Here is a 16,002-nt window from a genome sequence, read left to right on the forward strand (position 1 = left end):
GATCATAAAGAAGTACAAAGCTGGTATGCGATTGAGTGTGATTGCAAAGGAATACGGCCGTAATCCGTCGACAATAGGCACCATCCTTAAACAGAAGGATGCCATCAAAGCAACTACACCATCGAAGGGCATCACTATTTTGTCCAGCAAGAGGAGCCATGTGCATGACGAGATGGAACGGCTGCTCCTCATCTGGATAAAAGACAAAGAAATCGCTGGCGATACAGTAACGGAGACAGCAATCGCTCACAAGGCCAGTGCTATTTTCGGCGATTTGATTGCGCAGGCGGAAGACGAGGGAGGGGAAGGGACTTCAACGCCAACCCCAGAGTTCAAGGCTTCGCATGGCTGGTTCGAGAAATTTCGTAAACGGACTTGCATCCATTCGGTGGTGCGTCATGGGGAGGCTGCCAGCTCGGACACGAAAGCGGCCGAAGCATTTAAGAAGACTTTCGACGAGATGATGACCAAGGAAGGCTACAGTTCTCAGCAAGTCTTCAATTGTGATGAGACTGGCCTTTTTTGGAAAAAAATGCCTCGTCGGACGTACATCACGGAGGAAGAGAAGAAGCTACCTGGGCATAAGCCTATGAAAGACAGGCTTACTCTCGCACTTTGTTCAAACGCCAGTGGGGATTGCAGGTGAAGCCCCTACTGGTGTATTATTCTGAGACTCCTCGAGCCTTCAAGGCCCACAAGGTGCTGAAGGAGAAGCTTCCAGTGATGTGGAGGGCTAATGGGGCAAAAGCCTGGGTAACGAGGCTTTTGTTCACGGGAGTGGGTAAATTCTGTGTTTCGGCCCGACTGTGAAGAGTTTTTGGAAGAGAAGCGCCTCCCCCTGAAATGTCTGCTGGTGTTGGACAATGCCCCTCCCCACCCTCCTGGCCTCGAGGAAGAATATTTCCTAGCGGAGTATTCCTTCGTTAAGATTCTTTTTCTTCCGCCCCCCAACACCACCCCTCTCCTCCAGCCCATGGACCAGCAAGTGATAGCAAACTTTAAGAAGCTGTACACGAAACATCTTTTCAAGAGATGTTCGACATCACCGATACCACAAACCTCACCTTGCGTGAATTTTGGAAGGAGCATTTCGACATCGTCATTTGCATTCCGACTCATTGACCTAGCTTGGCAGGAGGTTTCGAGGCGAACCTTGAATTCCTCGTGGAGGAAATTCTGGCATGATGCCGTATCCGCCAGAGACTTCGAGGGATTCGACGTGGGCGAAGCTGGTACTGCAGAGTCAGAAACAGTTGATGATCCCAAAAACTGTTTTTGGAACCAGATCTTGATGAGATCGTTGCACTCGGCAAGTCCATGGGGCTGGTCGTCGATGAGGACGACATCAACGACCTTCTCGAGGAGCACCAAAGAGGAGCTTACGACGGATGACCTGAAGGAGTTGGAGGCCATGCAACTTAACGTCGTTCAAGAGGAGTTCTCTAGCAGCGGCGAGGAAGAGGAGGAGGAGCCTATGACAACGGCAGAAATTAAGGATATTCTAGGCCCTTTTCATAAAGTGCAATTGTTTTTATCGAAAAAAGACACCCCTAAAAGGCTCACACAGGTCGTATGCTTGCGCAGTTTCGATGACGTTTGCTTGAGTCGTTTCAGGAACTTTGTGAAAAGTAGCAGAAGCAATCTTCCTTGGATCGTTATTTTTTAAAGAGGCCTTCAGCATTAGCAGGAGTAAGCAAAAAGGAAGAACCAAGTGATAAAAAACAGAAAGTTGAAAGCAAAAAGGAAGAACCAAAGTGATGAAAAAAAAACAGAACGTTGAAAGCGGTGATGAAGTTGAAATTCTGTAAAAAAAAAAAAAAAAAAAAAAAAAAAAGCCTACGTAAAAGTAAAAAAAAAGTTAAAAATAAAAAATAAAATAAAAGAAAAAAAAAAATGTTTACGTAATTTCTAGATTTTGTAAGTTAAGTGTTACAGTTTTGTTAAGGTGTTTCGTAAATTTTAGTTTTATGGTTTTCCTTAAATTTTGTGTGTGTTTTCATAAAGTTAAGTGTACGTACGTACGTACGTTATCTGCCGTTTGTCCTCCTCCTCCTCTGCCGCCACTATCGGAGATAGCCTCACTCGAAAGGTAAGCTTCCACAGTTTTACGTTACAGTAATAATATTTCTTGTACACTAATATACACTTTATTTACAGGTTTTCGATTTTTATTCTTAATTTAGGTATTGCATGGTCCAAATTATTGTAGTATTTCATTGTTTATAGGTCAATTTAGCTTTATTATGAAATTTAATGGGGTGTTTTTGGAGGGCTTGGAACGGATTAGCCATTTTACATGTAAAATGTGTTCCAAGATACGAAAAACTCATTATGCGAAGGCCGCCTCGGAACGAATTAATTTCGTATCTCGAGGTACCACTGTATCTGATAAAATTAACAATCTGACCTAGGCAGGTTAGGGAAATCTTGTTAGTATCTAAGTTAAGATTAACCACACCTAATTACCTGACTGCTATAAGGATTGATTTGGAGTCTATTTAGAAATCGATAGGTATGATTTTACTAAAATAAATACTTTGATTGTGGTAAATATTAGCATAAAAGTATATTCCGAAGCCTTGAATTTGGTACTACAAATTCTAACTAGGTGTGTACATTATTAATGTTGAATTAGTTATGGCATGGAACTATAATAGTACTAGTATATGTTATGAGTTGTTTTAAAGAATATAACTAGTGATTTTTACATTCTTACATAATGGTTGATGCCACTGGTTATTACTGTAAATAAGATTTTCTTTTGTAAGATGTATAATGGAAATGTTAAGGCAGTGATTTAAATTACAAAAAATTAGTGTTATAGGAAAATAATTTTCAGTGAATTATCTAATAATTAATGATGTACTACATCTGATTTTATTGTATTTGTATTTCAGCATTATGATGGAGATGTAAGTGACCTTGACTTAACTTTTTCATATGACGAAGATTACTTAGGACAGATTATCACCCATGAACTACGGCCTGGAGGCAAAGCTATTGCTGTCACAAATGACAATAAAATAGTTTATATACACTTGATGGCCCACTTCAAGATGCATACCCAGATAAGGGAGCAGGTCATATCATTTATTCGAGGTTTTCGATCAATTATTAATCCTGATTGGTTATCTCTGTTCTCTGTACCAGAGGTGAGTGTAGTTAACAGTTTGAACTTAGTTGACAGCATGTGTGATATATTTGAGAATCTAAGCATAACTTTTGTGAATATTTTATAGACAATATTATTGTTCTCAATACATACCCATTACTTTTATGTACCTGAACTGTACACTTGCATAGTACCCAGACGCATTTCCATAGAGGAAAATCATATGGAAGGTCCCAGTAATCTGTGGCAATAAAGACTTACATTTTTTTCATTATAAACCCATTACCTTTACCTAGCCAAGGCGTCAATGTGCTGACCTAAGTAGTCGGCACATTGATGCTCTAGTAGAGCTTCATTGTGCTAAGGCCGTTTCTGGGCAAGAATATGTACAAGTATCTGAAAGTTCCAAGAGAAAATAGGTTCAAAATATCTTGCTAGGAGTCACTGAGCGGAATCTTTACTTTAGTATAATACGTAGCAAAATTGTGACATCAAGGGAGAAGAGAAAACTTCCTCCTGAAGAAAATTCTAGTTGAAGAAAGAAGTTGCATTCAAATGTCGGTTTACAATTGTTTTAAATCTTTTGATTCCAAGATCAACACAGGTATCATCCAAGACAATGTCAAAATGAGTAACAAACCCACTGAAGCCAAGTGACGAAAAATCCTTTTAATATTAATTCAGGGTGATCAAGCAAAGAAGCAAGTTTAGGAGTAGGCTATATTCTTGAGACAGTTAGTGATAAAACTACACCCATGATCAGACTATTGCTAAAGGAGATGGAAGGGCAACAGGATTGAGGGAAAATTTAGTTGCCTGAAGTAAAAACAGTCACTATACGATCTATCACAATAGAAGAGTCACAGGTTCTAGTTGAAAGCATTCATGGAGTTAGTCACGCTGCTACTTGGGATGAACTTTTAAAGGAACACAGCTGCGTTAATCTGACGAGAATGGCTGAGAAATTCCAGGTCTAAAGGAGGACTCAACTTTGATCCCACTTCCTTATATAACCTCCAAAAAGGTTACGTGAAGACAGTGACTGTGTCCTGCTAGGAAAAGAAGTTGAGGTTGTTGCCTAAAGAGGGTATCTTACATGATGCAGGAAAAAAAGGATAATGGGTTAATGTGGCTACTCGAGTTAGGATAGAAGGGAATCTTAAGCCTTGGCAGGCAATTCTTTTAGGAGAAGGACACTCCAACATCAAACCATTGGGTAGAAGGGACTCATTAGCCTTGGTAGGCAACCCCTCTAAAGAGAAGGCTACTCTGAATACAAACCTTGTTCTCCAACCGTGGACTGTGCCATAGCCATTGTACTGTAGCCTTCCATGGTCATGGGTTTGAGATCCCTTGCCTGAGGATACAATCAGACATTTATCCATTTTTCCGTTAGCTTTCCTATTTTTTCAAAAAGTGTCTGTTGAGAAAGCAAAAGTTGCTTGGTTGATTATCAGGAAATTGACTTTTCTTTACCTGATATTTTCCTTCTGAGTGTTTTATCCCTAAATCCATCCTGACAACTCCTGAATTTGTTATGGCAAACCTGGCAGATTTCTTTTGCCTTACAATGTGTGCTGGCACCACCTTGTCTACTGGTTGCTTACGGTAGCTTTTTTCAATGACATATGGTGACATTTATTTATACGTACTATCAACAGAATTTTTATAAATAATGTAAATATGTACTGTTGTTTTTTATGGTATCGTTGTTTATTGTTCTGTTGATCATTACAACGTTACTGTTGTTAAGAGTCTATATATTAGTTTTGCTACTGATTTTATGTTGTTAATTTTAATTCTTTCTGGAGGCATTGAGGTGAACCCTGGGCCTCCAAGTGTCAACTATTCTATATATGAATGTATATTTTGACTCTGTCTCAGGATGCAAAAGTCATTTGTTATTTGTGGAGACTGTAATGCAAAGCAGAGTGAGTGACTATATTCAAATTCCACAGATCATAGATCAACATAGTCAGTCTGCTCTTGAGTTCTGTGCATCCTCTGATTGTCAATTCCATGGTCTGTGATATATAGGTACTTTTGATCATTGTGCCATTAGGATGGACATATCCGTCAATCAGTATATATTCTTAATTCCACCATTGGAGAAATGGTCTGGCTGGAATATAGAGCCAATTGGGATATCACAATATTGAAGCTTGTCAGGCACTTAATATTTCAGTTGCTATATTAGATCCTGATGCCAAGAAGAAGTTAAATGAAATGCGGATGACTATTTTGATAAGACATGTCCCAAGAAAGGTCATGAAAATTAGGACAAATGTCCAGCCATGGTTTGATGATACATGTAGATGAGCCTACACACCATTTTTGTAGAGTCTAGCCGTGCTGTGAGGAGAACTTACCATACAGAAATAACAGTAATTTCATGAAGAGGAAACTGGAAGAAATTACTCAGCCCCAGATGATGGTAGATTGGTTACAGGCTCTAGGGAAAAGGCTGAACTACTTCATTGAGCTTTTGAAGCTTAGCAATCAGCTGAGGATGCAGAAATGAAAACTGATTGGAATTTATGACTGATTTTGACCAACTTTGTGAGACTAGGCAGTATAGGAGGAAGTGAGAGATGTGTCAGAATACAGATATCCTTGGCTTCATGGTCGAATGCAGCAGTCACTATTGATGAGGGAGAACAATGTCATAATTTAGCACATTTGGGTAAATAAAGCAAGGTCCCTTAGGCTATCCAAAGCTAGGAGCTGGGTATGCTACTAGTAACTTGTGTAGCTGAAAGATAGTTAATGACAAAAGTAATGAGACTTGAAGAGCCCAGTTTCCTCCACACTCTTAGAGTTGAACATAGGAAGAGATTGATCAAGCATATGGCATGTAAAAGAAGCCATCCCTTATATGATTAAATTTATTGTTTGTAGTTGCTAGTATCAAGGAGGTTGGATTAACCAGTTGAGTTTTCTCACTCTGGAAGATAGTATTCAAAGTTATTTTTAAATTCTGTGGCTTTACAATTAATGTTACAGCACTGAGAGGCAAATCTTAGTACTTAAGGGTGTTTGGAGTCAAATATTTAATATCAGTTGGTGGAGTTGTTTGAAAGTCCTCAGCTTTTATGGGCTTTAAAATGCATTACTGTCTCTCCAAAGGAACTGAAACATCTTAGAAATTTTCCATAAGTAACTGGAAGTCAAGATTAATCTGACAGACAAGAGAAGGTAAGTAGTATTTACAATACATGCTTTCTTCTCGACTTCTCTTGTAAACTCAACCAATCCAGCATGGCCCTAGCTCTGGATATCTGGGTTATGGTATAGAAGACTTTTTGCTTTCTGTTGGTAGGATACAGAATTTTTATCAATGGAGATATCCTGTTGTCGTTATATCCCGTAGTTAAAAAACAGCTACCGCCCTGGATGAGAATAGTTCATAGTTTTGGATGATCAGGCAGCAATAAACAAGATTTTTATTAGAGGTTTATTATTGGTTGCCACCTCAAGTACCATTTTAGCAATACTTGAGGTGATGAAGATTTAGACTGGTGATTTACTTGTACTCCCTCCATTAGAGTGTTTAACAGACCCCCTTCAGGGTGAAGACAGAAGAGGTCTGTTCCCAACAAAAAAAGCTGTTACAATTCCATAGATTAGATAAAGTTTGAATACAGAGGGGCATCTAAACAATTCCAGGTTATATTTCATCCAAATCACAATCCGTTTTCAAAGCTCTTTATGCAGGATGATCATTTCAGAGGCAATGCATTCTCACTCAAATGGGATTTGATTTTGCAGTTACAGAGACAATTTTATGATAATCCTCATGGTAGCAAAAGGAGGATGCACAAGGCTAGAAAATTCACTCTACAGACAGGAGGCAAAAATTTTTGGGTTAATTTTGGGGTTTCTTTGAGAGAAGTGAGATGTATCTGCAGATCGCCTCTGCACAGAAATACAAACTTGGTAATTCCTGGAAAGTAGTCATTGACACACTAGAGCTCTTTCAGTGAATTTTTTACCACCTTTTTGAAACTTGTTGCTTGAAACATCAAATGTTATTCATGTACCAGCGGGACAGCTGGAAAGTGTACTATTTCTCTCTATTCTTCATGCTGTTTGAAGAACAATATGATATCAAGCCTTAGCAAGGTTGGTCATCCAGATTACTGACTATTCATCGTCAACATTATCACTGCACAAAGTGGGATCTTTTTCAGTTAGTTGTATGTAAAATCTCCAAATAATGGAAATGACTCGTGGTAAATGGTGCTTTGAGATGAACTGCCTCAACTTTTAAATTTTCCAAGTTTCTGGGTTTCTTTATAATCTTTAGGAAAGAGGTTTAAAGATTCCTCCATTAAGGGATATTGATATGGCCTTTCCTGGACTTTAAATAAAGCAATTGGCTGTACATCACGCACCTTCATATTTTAAGGCACTGAATAAGAATCTCGAAACAAAAGTACCTGTGATACCACCTGGTGCGCTGATGCCTCTTCTCAAAATCGCTATTGATTTTCATCTTCCTTGCAAACCTGCAAGGAAGATGAAAATCACTCCTAGAGTGAGCGATCATCACACATACCTAAAGCATATATGATCATGAAGATCTAACAGTTGTAGACTCATCTCCATTAGCACTGCTCATAGAAAGATTACCAAGAAGCAAGGACCCAGCTCAAATTGAGGTAAGTGAAGTTTGGGATTCACCAGCCATGCTTAGACTAAGACTAAAGTCTCAAGATGAGAGTGCAGAAAATTCGGGCCCTTTCTTTACTTATTCATTCTAAAAGCATATGTTATGGGGATCAAAAGGACCCCATCTAATTTAAAGGAAAGAACTCATATCTAATAGTGTGACCTACAATCGTTTGTTCTCATCACCTTCCCTCTCTACATAGCTGAAAATCAATCACTAAATCTTAAGCGAATTCAAAACTCTCGGGATACAAAAAAGGGATTTTGACGTAGGAAAAATCTATTTCTGGGCGAGGAAGCCTTGTCACCCAGTGAAATATGTCTGCTTTAGCACTATTTCTAGTAAAATATTGCTATAATACCAGAGAACTGCTAATAGTCTGGTGGCAGAGGGGTGTAGGTGTGTTTTGGCATACATACAATGTTTTATTGGTGATTCTGGTAAAACAAACCTTACAGAACCCAAATCTGCGTGATTCCACTCTGTCATCCTTGAGCAATTTTTTTTACTGCCAAAATTCAAAATGGCCGAAGCCGAGATCACCGAAATTCGATTTTCGCCTATACCTTCGCCAGAAATGGACATAGAGATCTGATTTTGGTGTCTAAACATATGTTTTTTTTTTAAGGGGTCTGGGGGGAATCCATTAGAACACACAAACAAACTCTATTTGCCTTCTGTGAATATAGATTTTCACATTTCGACGATAAAAGTGCTCAAAGTGTGATGCCAGTGATGGCTGCATAGGGTTTAGACAAATATGGGTTCAGCAAAATGTTTTATTCACACTTATATCCCACAGTTAAGCTGAAAACATATATATTCACACGCTACAGTTAACGTGATTAACAAGTCATAGGGATGAAAGAAACATCTGGATTCAGAGGATCAATGCACGTGATCAATCTCTCACGAAGCTTCTCTCTGTCAGCAGCATCTGTTTTCTTTCGGGCTGGCATCTCTTCCTTGTGCACTGTAACTGGTACCTGATGATTCTCATTTTCCATCTCTGAGACATCTTGTACAATGTGGCTGAAACATGGAGACTGAGTGCCCATCTCTTTAGAGTTGAAGGTTTCAAGGTGATGCCGATGATACCACCTGGACTGTGGCCGTAACGCATAAAGGTCGACTCGATGAACATGTCCGTCCAAATAGCATTCCATAAGCCAGGCTGGTGTCTCGTCACGTGCTTGCCTTGGAGGAAATCCTGGAGTACTGGACCGGACAGTTTTTCCATCGAGCGCAGGTAATACAAGCAGTACCTAGAAAGGAAAATACATCAACTTGCTGCATATTAACATCAATATTATTATGAATGATATAATATATTGATGAGATATTTTATCATGTTAAAACTATGTGTTTGTTCATATTGTGAATTTTTATTAGTATGATATGCAGGATTTTGACAATGATAATGTTCAATTTTTTATATGTATCCTGACCTTTGTTGTTGACTGTATATGTGTATGAATGTGCTTGTTCAGAAAATTTTAATGTAGGAGTGAACGCCTCTTTTACTGTTGTTATATTTTCTTTTTTTCTTATTGTTACACTCATCTGTATATAATCCATTGTATAATCACGCCATCATCTGGCGGCTAATAGTACTTTTGTACTAATGTTATTTGTTAATTGTAACTTAACATTAAATAAAGTTTTCTTATTCTTATTCTTACCTCGCGTAGTTGAAATGTACCTAGCTTCCAAAGAAGTAAGGCAGCATCTCCTTCACACAGAACAGGTGGAGTGGCCAGTCTGCTTCCCTTTCCGTCCTGACGAACATCATCATCAGCATCACTGGTTTGATGAGATTTTCTACCCAAAGTTTTGTTGTTCGGCTCTCTTGTGACTTGTTGTCAAGTACCTTCATCAGGCTGTCGTGTGAGTTCATATGCACTATTGTTCCACGTAGAAGTTCTTCAGTCAGAAGACGGAGGGCTCTGATGTTCTGTGGATATTTCTTCCCTGATAGCATGCTAGCCACACCACCGAAATCTACTTGTAGAATAGTCTCCAAGCCTGTGTCTGCCATCAAGACGCCAACTGCTCCCACGAAATTCATCAGTGTGTGCATGCCGCCTAACCTCGGAATGAAGTTCTGGAATTGGTGTTGATAGACCCACGTCACATGCACAACTACACGATAGAGCTGTTGGTCGTTAGTGAAGATCGTGTAGACCTGACCTGTATGGTTAGTGAGCCGCTGAGCTTCTACCATGGCAGTGTACATCGTGTCTGGTTCTGCAGGAGTCATGTCAAGTAGAGGTAGGTATATAGCTTTGGTAGCCGGACTACCGAGTGCCTTGCTCCCGTGAGATTCTGGTGTTTGTAGCCATGATATTCTGGTGTTTCGGCGTCGGTGACCACGGATTTGAAGAACATGAAGTCAGTTTGTTTGTTTGGCCCTAGCTGCTGAGATCCTTTGTGCTACTAGTACTTTGAGAGGAAGGGGAGATCTCGTAGCAAGATTGGCAGGCATCTCTGGCTTGGAAGGTCCTCTATATCGTTGCACCGGTATCTCAGGCATTACCTCTTCAGACATTTCTTCTTTCTGCAGGTGTCTTATATTTGTTGATTCCAAGTCCGATCTCTCTCCTTGTTGTATTTGTGTTACCAGAACTGCTAGGGCATGTGTGGATTGAAGACCGTTCTGTGACGAAATGTTAGCGTCAAAGTTATCAGCTATTGTCTGAACTAGCCCAGAGCTGCATTCTTTCAGACCAGTGAGTTCTTGGCTCTGGGCAGCAGCATGGGCTACAGAGGCCTTGAATCGCAGTATTTCATCATACGACGCCGTGACTCGGAAGTTATGTAGACATTCAATGAGGGACTTCTCTCTGACTGTAACGCCAAGCGAGACCTGCAAAGTTGTGTATCTGTTTGTAACGATACTAGTTACGATGTTTCCTATCATAGCTGCAGGTAATGTGGAGTCTAATTTAGTGGAGAGCAGGGACAGCAGGTGCAGCAGGGTTTGGCTTGCATCATCCAGTGAGTTTTCTAAGCTGACTCTAGTTTGGTATTTGGACTTGTCATGTTTGAGTGTCTTAGTTTCAGCGACAGTGAGCTTTGCCACCTTCGATACTGCTGCATCGTCATCGTCTTCATCATTTGCCACGAGCTTCAGAATGCCAGACGATTTACTCCTGAACGAGAGAATACTCGCTACACCCGCACCGGACAGGACCAGAATATCATGACCAAAATGTTGTGATAGTTTCGACATCAGATTGCGGCGCGTCAGGGGCTCTCCTCCGTGAGCAATGTATTGTTCATGCAGTTCTATGGAGTTCCAGATGCGTGTACGGTCTTCATTTAGATCATGTATGACTCCGTTGAAAGCTTCATCTTCAACTTGTACAGGCTTATGAGAAGCAAAATGGATGTTGCGAGGACCACGAAAAGTTGACATACAGCCTTTGTGGTACTGAGCATCAACAGCATGTAAGTCGCTGACAGCACCTTCCACCCTGATGCGTACTTGTTGTGCCCACTCATCATTTCGCGCATCACATGCTTTCAGGATAACATCCTTCAAGGTGTCTTGGTTATATCCGCGATCAGCAGTTCGGCATTGAACAACACGGCGCCATCGTTCAGGTTTTTTCGAATCTGGTTCTGAAGAACACTGTTCACCACATATTAAACAATGCTCTTTGAATTTGAAGGGTGTGATAGTCGAACGCCGAGATCGTTTCACTTCTGGTTCTTCTGACAATTTCCTCTGTTTTTGTAAGAAGCGTTTTATGTGAGTCTTTGATGTGTATGTTGAAGCACAGTTTCTATGCACGAACAATGATCTAGATGTATCTTGTAATGTGGATGTCAATGAAGCATGCAGCCCATCACCCCTACGTTGACTAGCAGCTACAATGGAATTGAGTCTGTTGGGTCCGCAACTGTTAGAGGTAATGTGGATGTCAATGAGGCATGCAGCCCATCACCCCTACGTTGACTAGCAGCTACAATGGAATTGAGTCTGGGTGGGTCATCTGTTGTGGGTCCCCCGCAACTGTTAGAGGTGCTTTCACTATCACTACAGTTCATGCAACTTTCCAAAAGACAAGCGGTGTTGGGCTGTGATGAAGAATCCATCTTGTTTGACAGCCTGAAAATGAGGATACACCATCACCAAAGGAATATATGATAGAAAGCGAGTTTATAGAGTTATGTTATTAGGTTTCTGCAATAGTAGAAGCAATATTAGCATGATTAATATACGCCAGCGGTCAGAGGTACATTGTGTAGGAAATATTTTGAAAGCAACAGAGACATGCCCATAAGAACAACTATTCTACTATGCGTTCTATGCCAATGACTGTATTGTGCGGTAAAACAAATCATCAGAGGGGAGATAGAGTTTATTTGTGTGTTCTAATGGATTCCCAGACCTTAGAACTATGTTTAGACACCAAAATCAGATCTCTAGTCCATTTTTGGCGAAGGTATAAGGCAAAAATCGAAATTTCGGTGATCTCGGCTTCGGCCATTTTGAATTTTGGCAGTAAAAAAAATTGCTCAAGGATGACAGAGTGGCATCACGCAGATTTGGGTTCTGTATGGTTTGTTTTACCAGAATCACCAATAAAACATTGTATGTACGCCAAAACACACCCAGGCAAAAAATCCTCATTCTGCCACCAGACTATAAAAGGGATTTTGACGTAGGAAAAATCTATTTCTGGGTGATTGGCTCGTGTCGCCCTATGAAAGGATCCTTAATATCATTCTTTCTAGGCGAAAATTAATCTAAATCTTACCAGAGAAAAAACAAAATTAAGAAAATGTCAGTAAAACTGACTCGCTCACTCTATAAAAGAAGTGTCGATATGAGAATAGGGGCGAGTGGGATCACTACCACGAGTCATTCACCATTTAGACCTTCCAATCCAAAATCCCCACTAGAGAGAGCTGATACTAACGGGTGATGCGGCCGCTACTACTACTACTAAGGACGCCACGGACAGCAGCGCCCCTAGCGGTCATCCTTAATCTATGAACATCTTGCCCTGCAGGGGGGGGAAAAGCAAGACAGGGTGTAGATTTTTCCTACGTCAAAATCCCTTTCTGGGCTCAGCTCGTGTCGGCCTATGAAAGAGTACCAGAGAAACAGGCAAGATGGGAAAAAGGGACAAATGAAAAACAGTAGTAAAAAGAGATATATAATATAAGTGAATCAGGTATACAGAATACAAATTAAGTACTTAAAGCTAACTTATGCTAAACAATGGCATAAAAAAGAGAGCCAACAACAAAAGTACTTAAAACTAACTTATAATAAACATAGTAGTATACAATAATGTAATGTAAGTTAACAAAACAGATTCACTTAAGCAAAGTATTTACATAATATACAAACACATTGTGTCCTACCCTAGCATAAAAATAAGGGTAGGGACATGAAGTACCTTATAAGTACAAAGTGTGGATGTCCCTAGCAAAAAATATGGGACAATCCACTAATATGATCTCAGCGGCTAAGGCTAGAGTATCTGAGTAGCATGGCGATAGGGTGAGGCATGTTAGACGAGGTAGGTAGGAAGGAGATTCTGGATCTATACTATGACTACTATACAGTATCAGGAGAAACAATGTTTCCCGCTGCTACTGCAGAAAATTTTAAAGATTCCAAGGACTTTAGATAGTGACGTTTAAAGACTGTCGGTTAGATTTCCATCCAGTATACTTTTTAAAAGATCCTTGAAGTTCATATGTTGAAAGTAGTTAATTGAGGTGGCTACTCCCCTGATGTCATGTGCCTTTGGGAATGAATCAGGATTGGCTTGTTTAATGAAGTAAAGGATCTGTTGTCTAATACCTTTTACTGATAAAGTACCACCTTTTTCTCTCATGAAGAGAGAACCTGAGGATCTTGAGGATGTGCGAGATAGAAAGGCTCTCTTAAAGTTGATACTGGGCAGAGAGAAGGGTCTTGCGGAAGTGGGATGACTTTCCAAGGAGCCCACCTTGCAAGAGGATCCTCATTTTTAGCTAAAAAGCTACGATCCGGAGCAAGTAGGACTTCTCCTGAGGGGAGGAATTCTACATGACCCGCATCTCTGGATAGAGCCGACAGTTCTGAAATTCTAGCTCCTGAGGCTAGGCTTAATAAGAATAACGTCTTTCTGAGGAGCATTATGAATGTGCACGACAAGTTGTCAGTATCTGATGCTAGTTTGAGGACGTCATTTAAGAACATGAGACTGCAGTAGGCCTTTGAGAAGGTCTAAGTCTAGCACAGGCTTTAGGATAGGCGTAAAGTAAGATTCAGTCAGATCTATCTGGAAACCCAACTGAAAGATCTTCTTCAAAGCCGATTTATGCGTAGTAATAGTGCTAGCTGCTAAACCTTTTTCAAACAAGGATCTGAAAAGGATATAGCTAAGTTAACTGTCATGGTTGTAGTGTTTGATTCTTTCAGGAAGGATGCTAATTTTTTAACAGCAGAGTCATATTCGGTAATAGTTGACCTCTCTTCTTATCTGACTCTAGGAAGAGGATGTTTTGTGGATCAATGTTAGCATCTTTGTTAGCCGCAAACTTCATGAAGTCCATAAAGTTAGGGGGTCTGAAGAATTCCTGAGGAAGCGAACACAGTCCTCATTTGTACTGCCTGTGACAGCCTGGGATTGGGAATCCGTTGAGGTCGGAGACGCAATTCCAGAAGCAGAGGATACCAGTTGCTTTTGGGCCAGTCTGGTGCAACTAGCGCTACCAGTCCCTTGAAAGTCCTCAGCTTGCTCAAGACTTTCAATTGAAGATTCACTGGAGGAAAAACATAATTTTTCTCCACTGACTCCAATCTAGCGGACAGGGCGTCCGTGGCATAAGCCAGAGGGTCCAGGTTGGGGGCCACATAGCAAGGGAGGCTTGTGGTTTGCTTGTGAAGCGAAGGAGATCACTTGGAGGACCTGGGACTCTCCGGCATATCCACTGGAATAGACCTGTCGTCTAGGGACCATTCTGATTCCAGAGGGACCGACCGGGACAAAGCGTCTGCTATCACATTTCTTACCCCCGCCAGGTGAGTGGCGGACAGATGCCATTTGTGTTTGTCTGCTAGGGCAAAGATGGCTATCATGACATGGTTCACATGTTTGGATTTGGACCCTCCTCTGTTGATGCCAATGAACTACCACTGCACTGTCCAAAACTAGTCTTAGATGAGACTTTTCGGGGGAAGAAGTCTCTTCAGGGTAAGAAATACTGCCATAGCTTCCAAAACGTTTATGTGGAGCTGGCGGAACTGAGCTGACCAAGTCCCCTGAACTTGTTTGAATTGAGAATATCCCCCCCAACCGGACTGGGAGGCATCCGTGTGAATGGTTAATACCGGAAGGGGATATTGGAGGGGTACCAGTTTGGCCAGGTTCTTCACTTTTGTCCATGGACGGAGTTGATTGCGAAGGATCTGTGGAATTACTGACAACTTGTCCTCGAGATTTGGCGTTTGCTCTCGATCGCCAAACTCGGTTTATATCCTTCAGCCTTGCTTTTAGGAGGATGTCTGTCAAGGAGGCAAACTGAAGAGAACCTAGGATTCTTTCTTGGCTTCTCCTTGATGTTTGTTTGCATTTGAGAAATTGTTTCACAGCTTTGGCTATTTCTTTGCGGCTTTGACCACTGGAATTGACAGATTGTGGGAAGACAAATCCCATTGGATTCCTAGCCACTGAAAACGAGACTCCGGAGTAAGTCTGGATTTCGTTTTGTTTATCTGGAACCCCAGATGTTCCAGAAATTGAACTACCTTTTCCGTGGCTTTGAGACATTCCTCGACTGTTGTGCCCAGATCAACCAATCGTCGAGGTATGCTGCTACCATTATCCCCTGAGTTCTCAATTGTTGAACTACCACTTCTGCTATTTTTGTGAATACCCTGGGGGCTACATTCAGACCGAAGGGCATCATTTGATGAGATCTTTGATCCAACTCCAACCCAATCCCTTGGACACTATGCTCTGTGCCTAATACTGAACCCCCACCTGTGACGGAAGAGGAACAACTCCCTCCTACCTGGGGAGCCATCATTGTTGTTGGGCAGGTTGACCTCCACGCCCTCCTCTGAACTGCCTACCCCTTGTCGCTCTACTTGAGTCACGCTGGCGAAAGTGGCCTCGCGCTCTGCTACCTCTCGCCTGCCCCGAAAAGGGAGGGTAGCCTGACTTTCATAAACAGGGTTGAAGGCCGGCGAGAGTGGGTAAGAGGTCGA

General features: G+C 41.1%; 1 protein-coding gene across 1 annotated transcript in view; it reads left to right on the forward strand.

Annotated features, from left to right (window-relative positions):
• The window catches only part of LOC135206575 (ubiquitin-protein ligase E3B-like), a 51,636-nt gene that overhangs the window by 5,652 nt on the left and 29,982 nt on the right, over nt 1-16,002 (forward strand). The window contains exon 2 of the mRNA XM_064237918.1: nt 2,898-3,152. Within this exon, the coding sequence (XP_064093988.1) occupies nt 2,898-3,152 (255 nt within the window). The remainder of the gene's footprint in view (nt 1-2,897; nt 3,153-16,002) is intronic.

Source organism: Macrobrachium nipponense, chromosome 31, assembly GCF_015104395.2.
Source record: "Macrobrachium nipponense isolate FS-2020 chromosome 31, ASM1510439v2, whole genome shotgun sequence".
NCBI classification, from domain to species: domain Eukaryota; kingdom Metazoa; phylum Arthropoda; class Malacostraca; order Decapoda; family Palaemonidae; genus Macrobrachium; species Macrobrachium nipponense.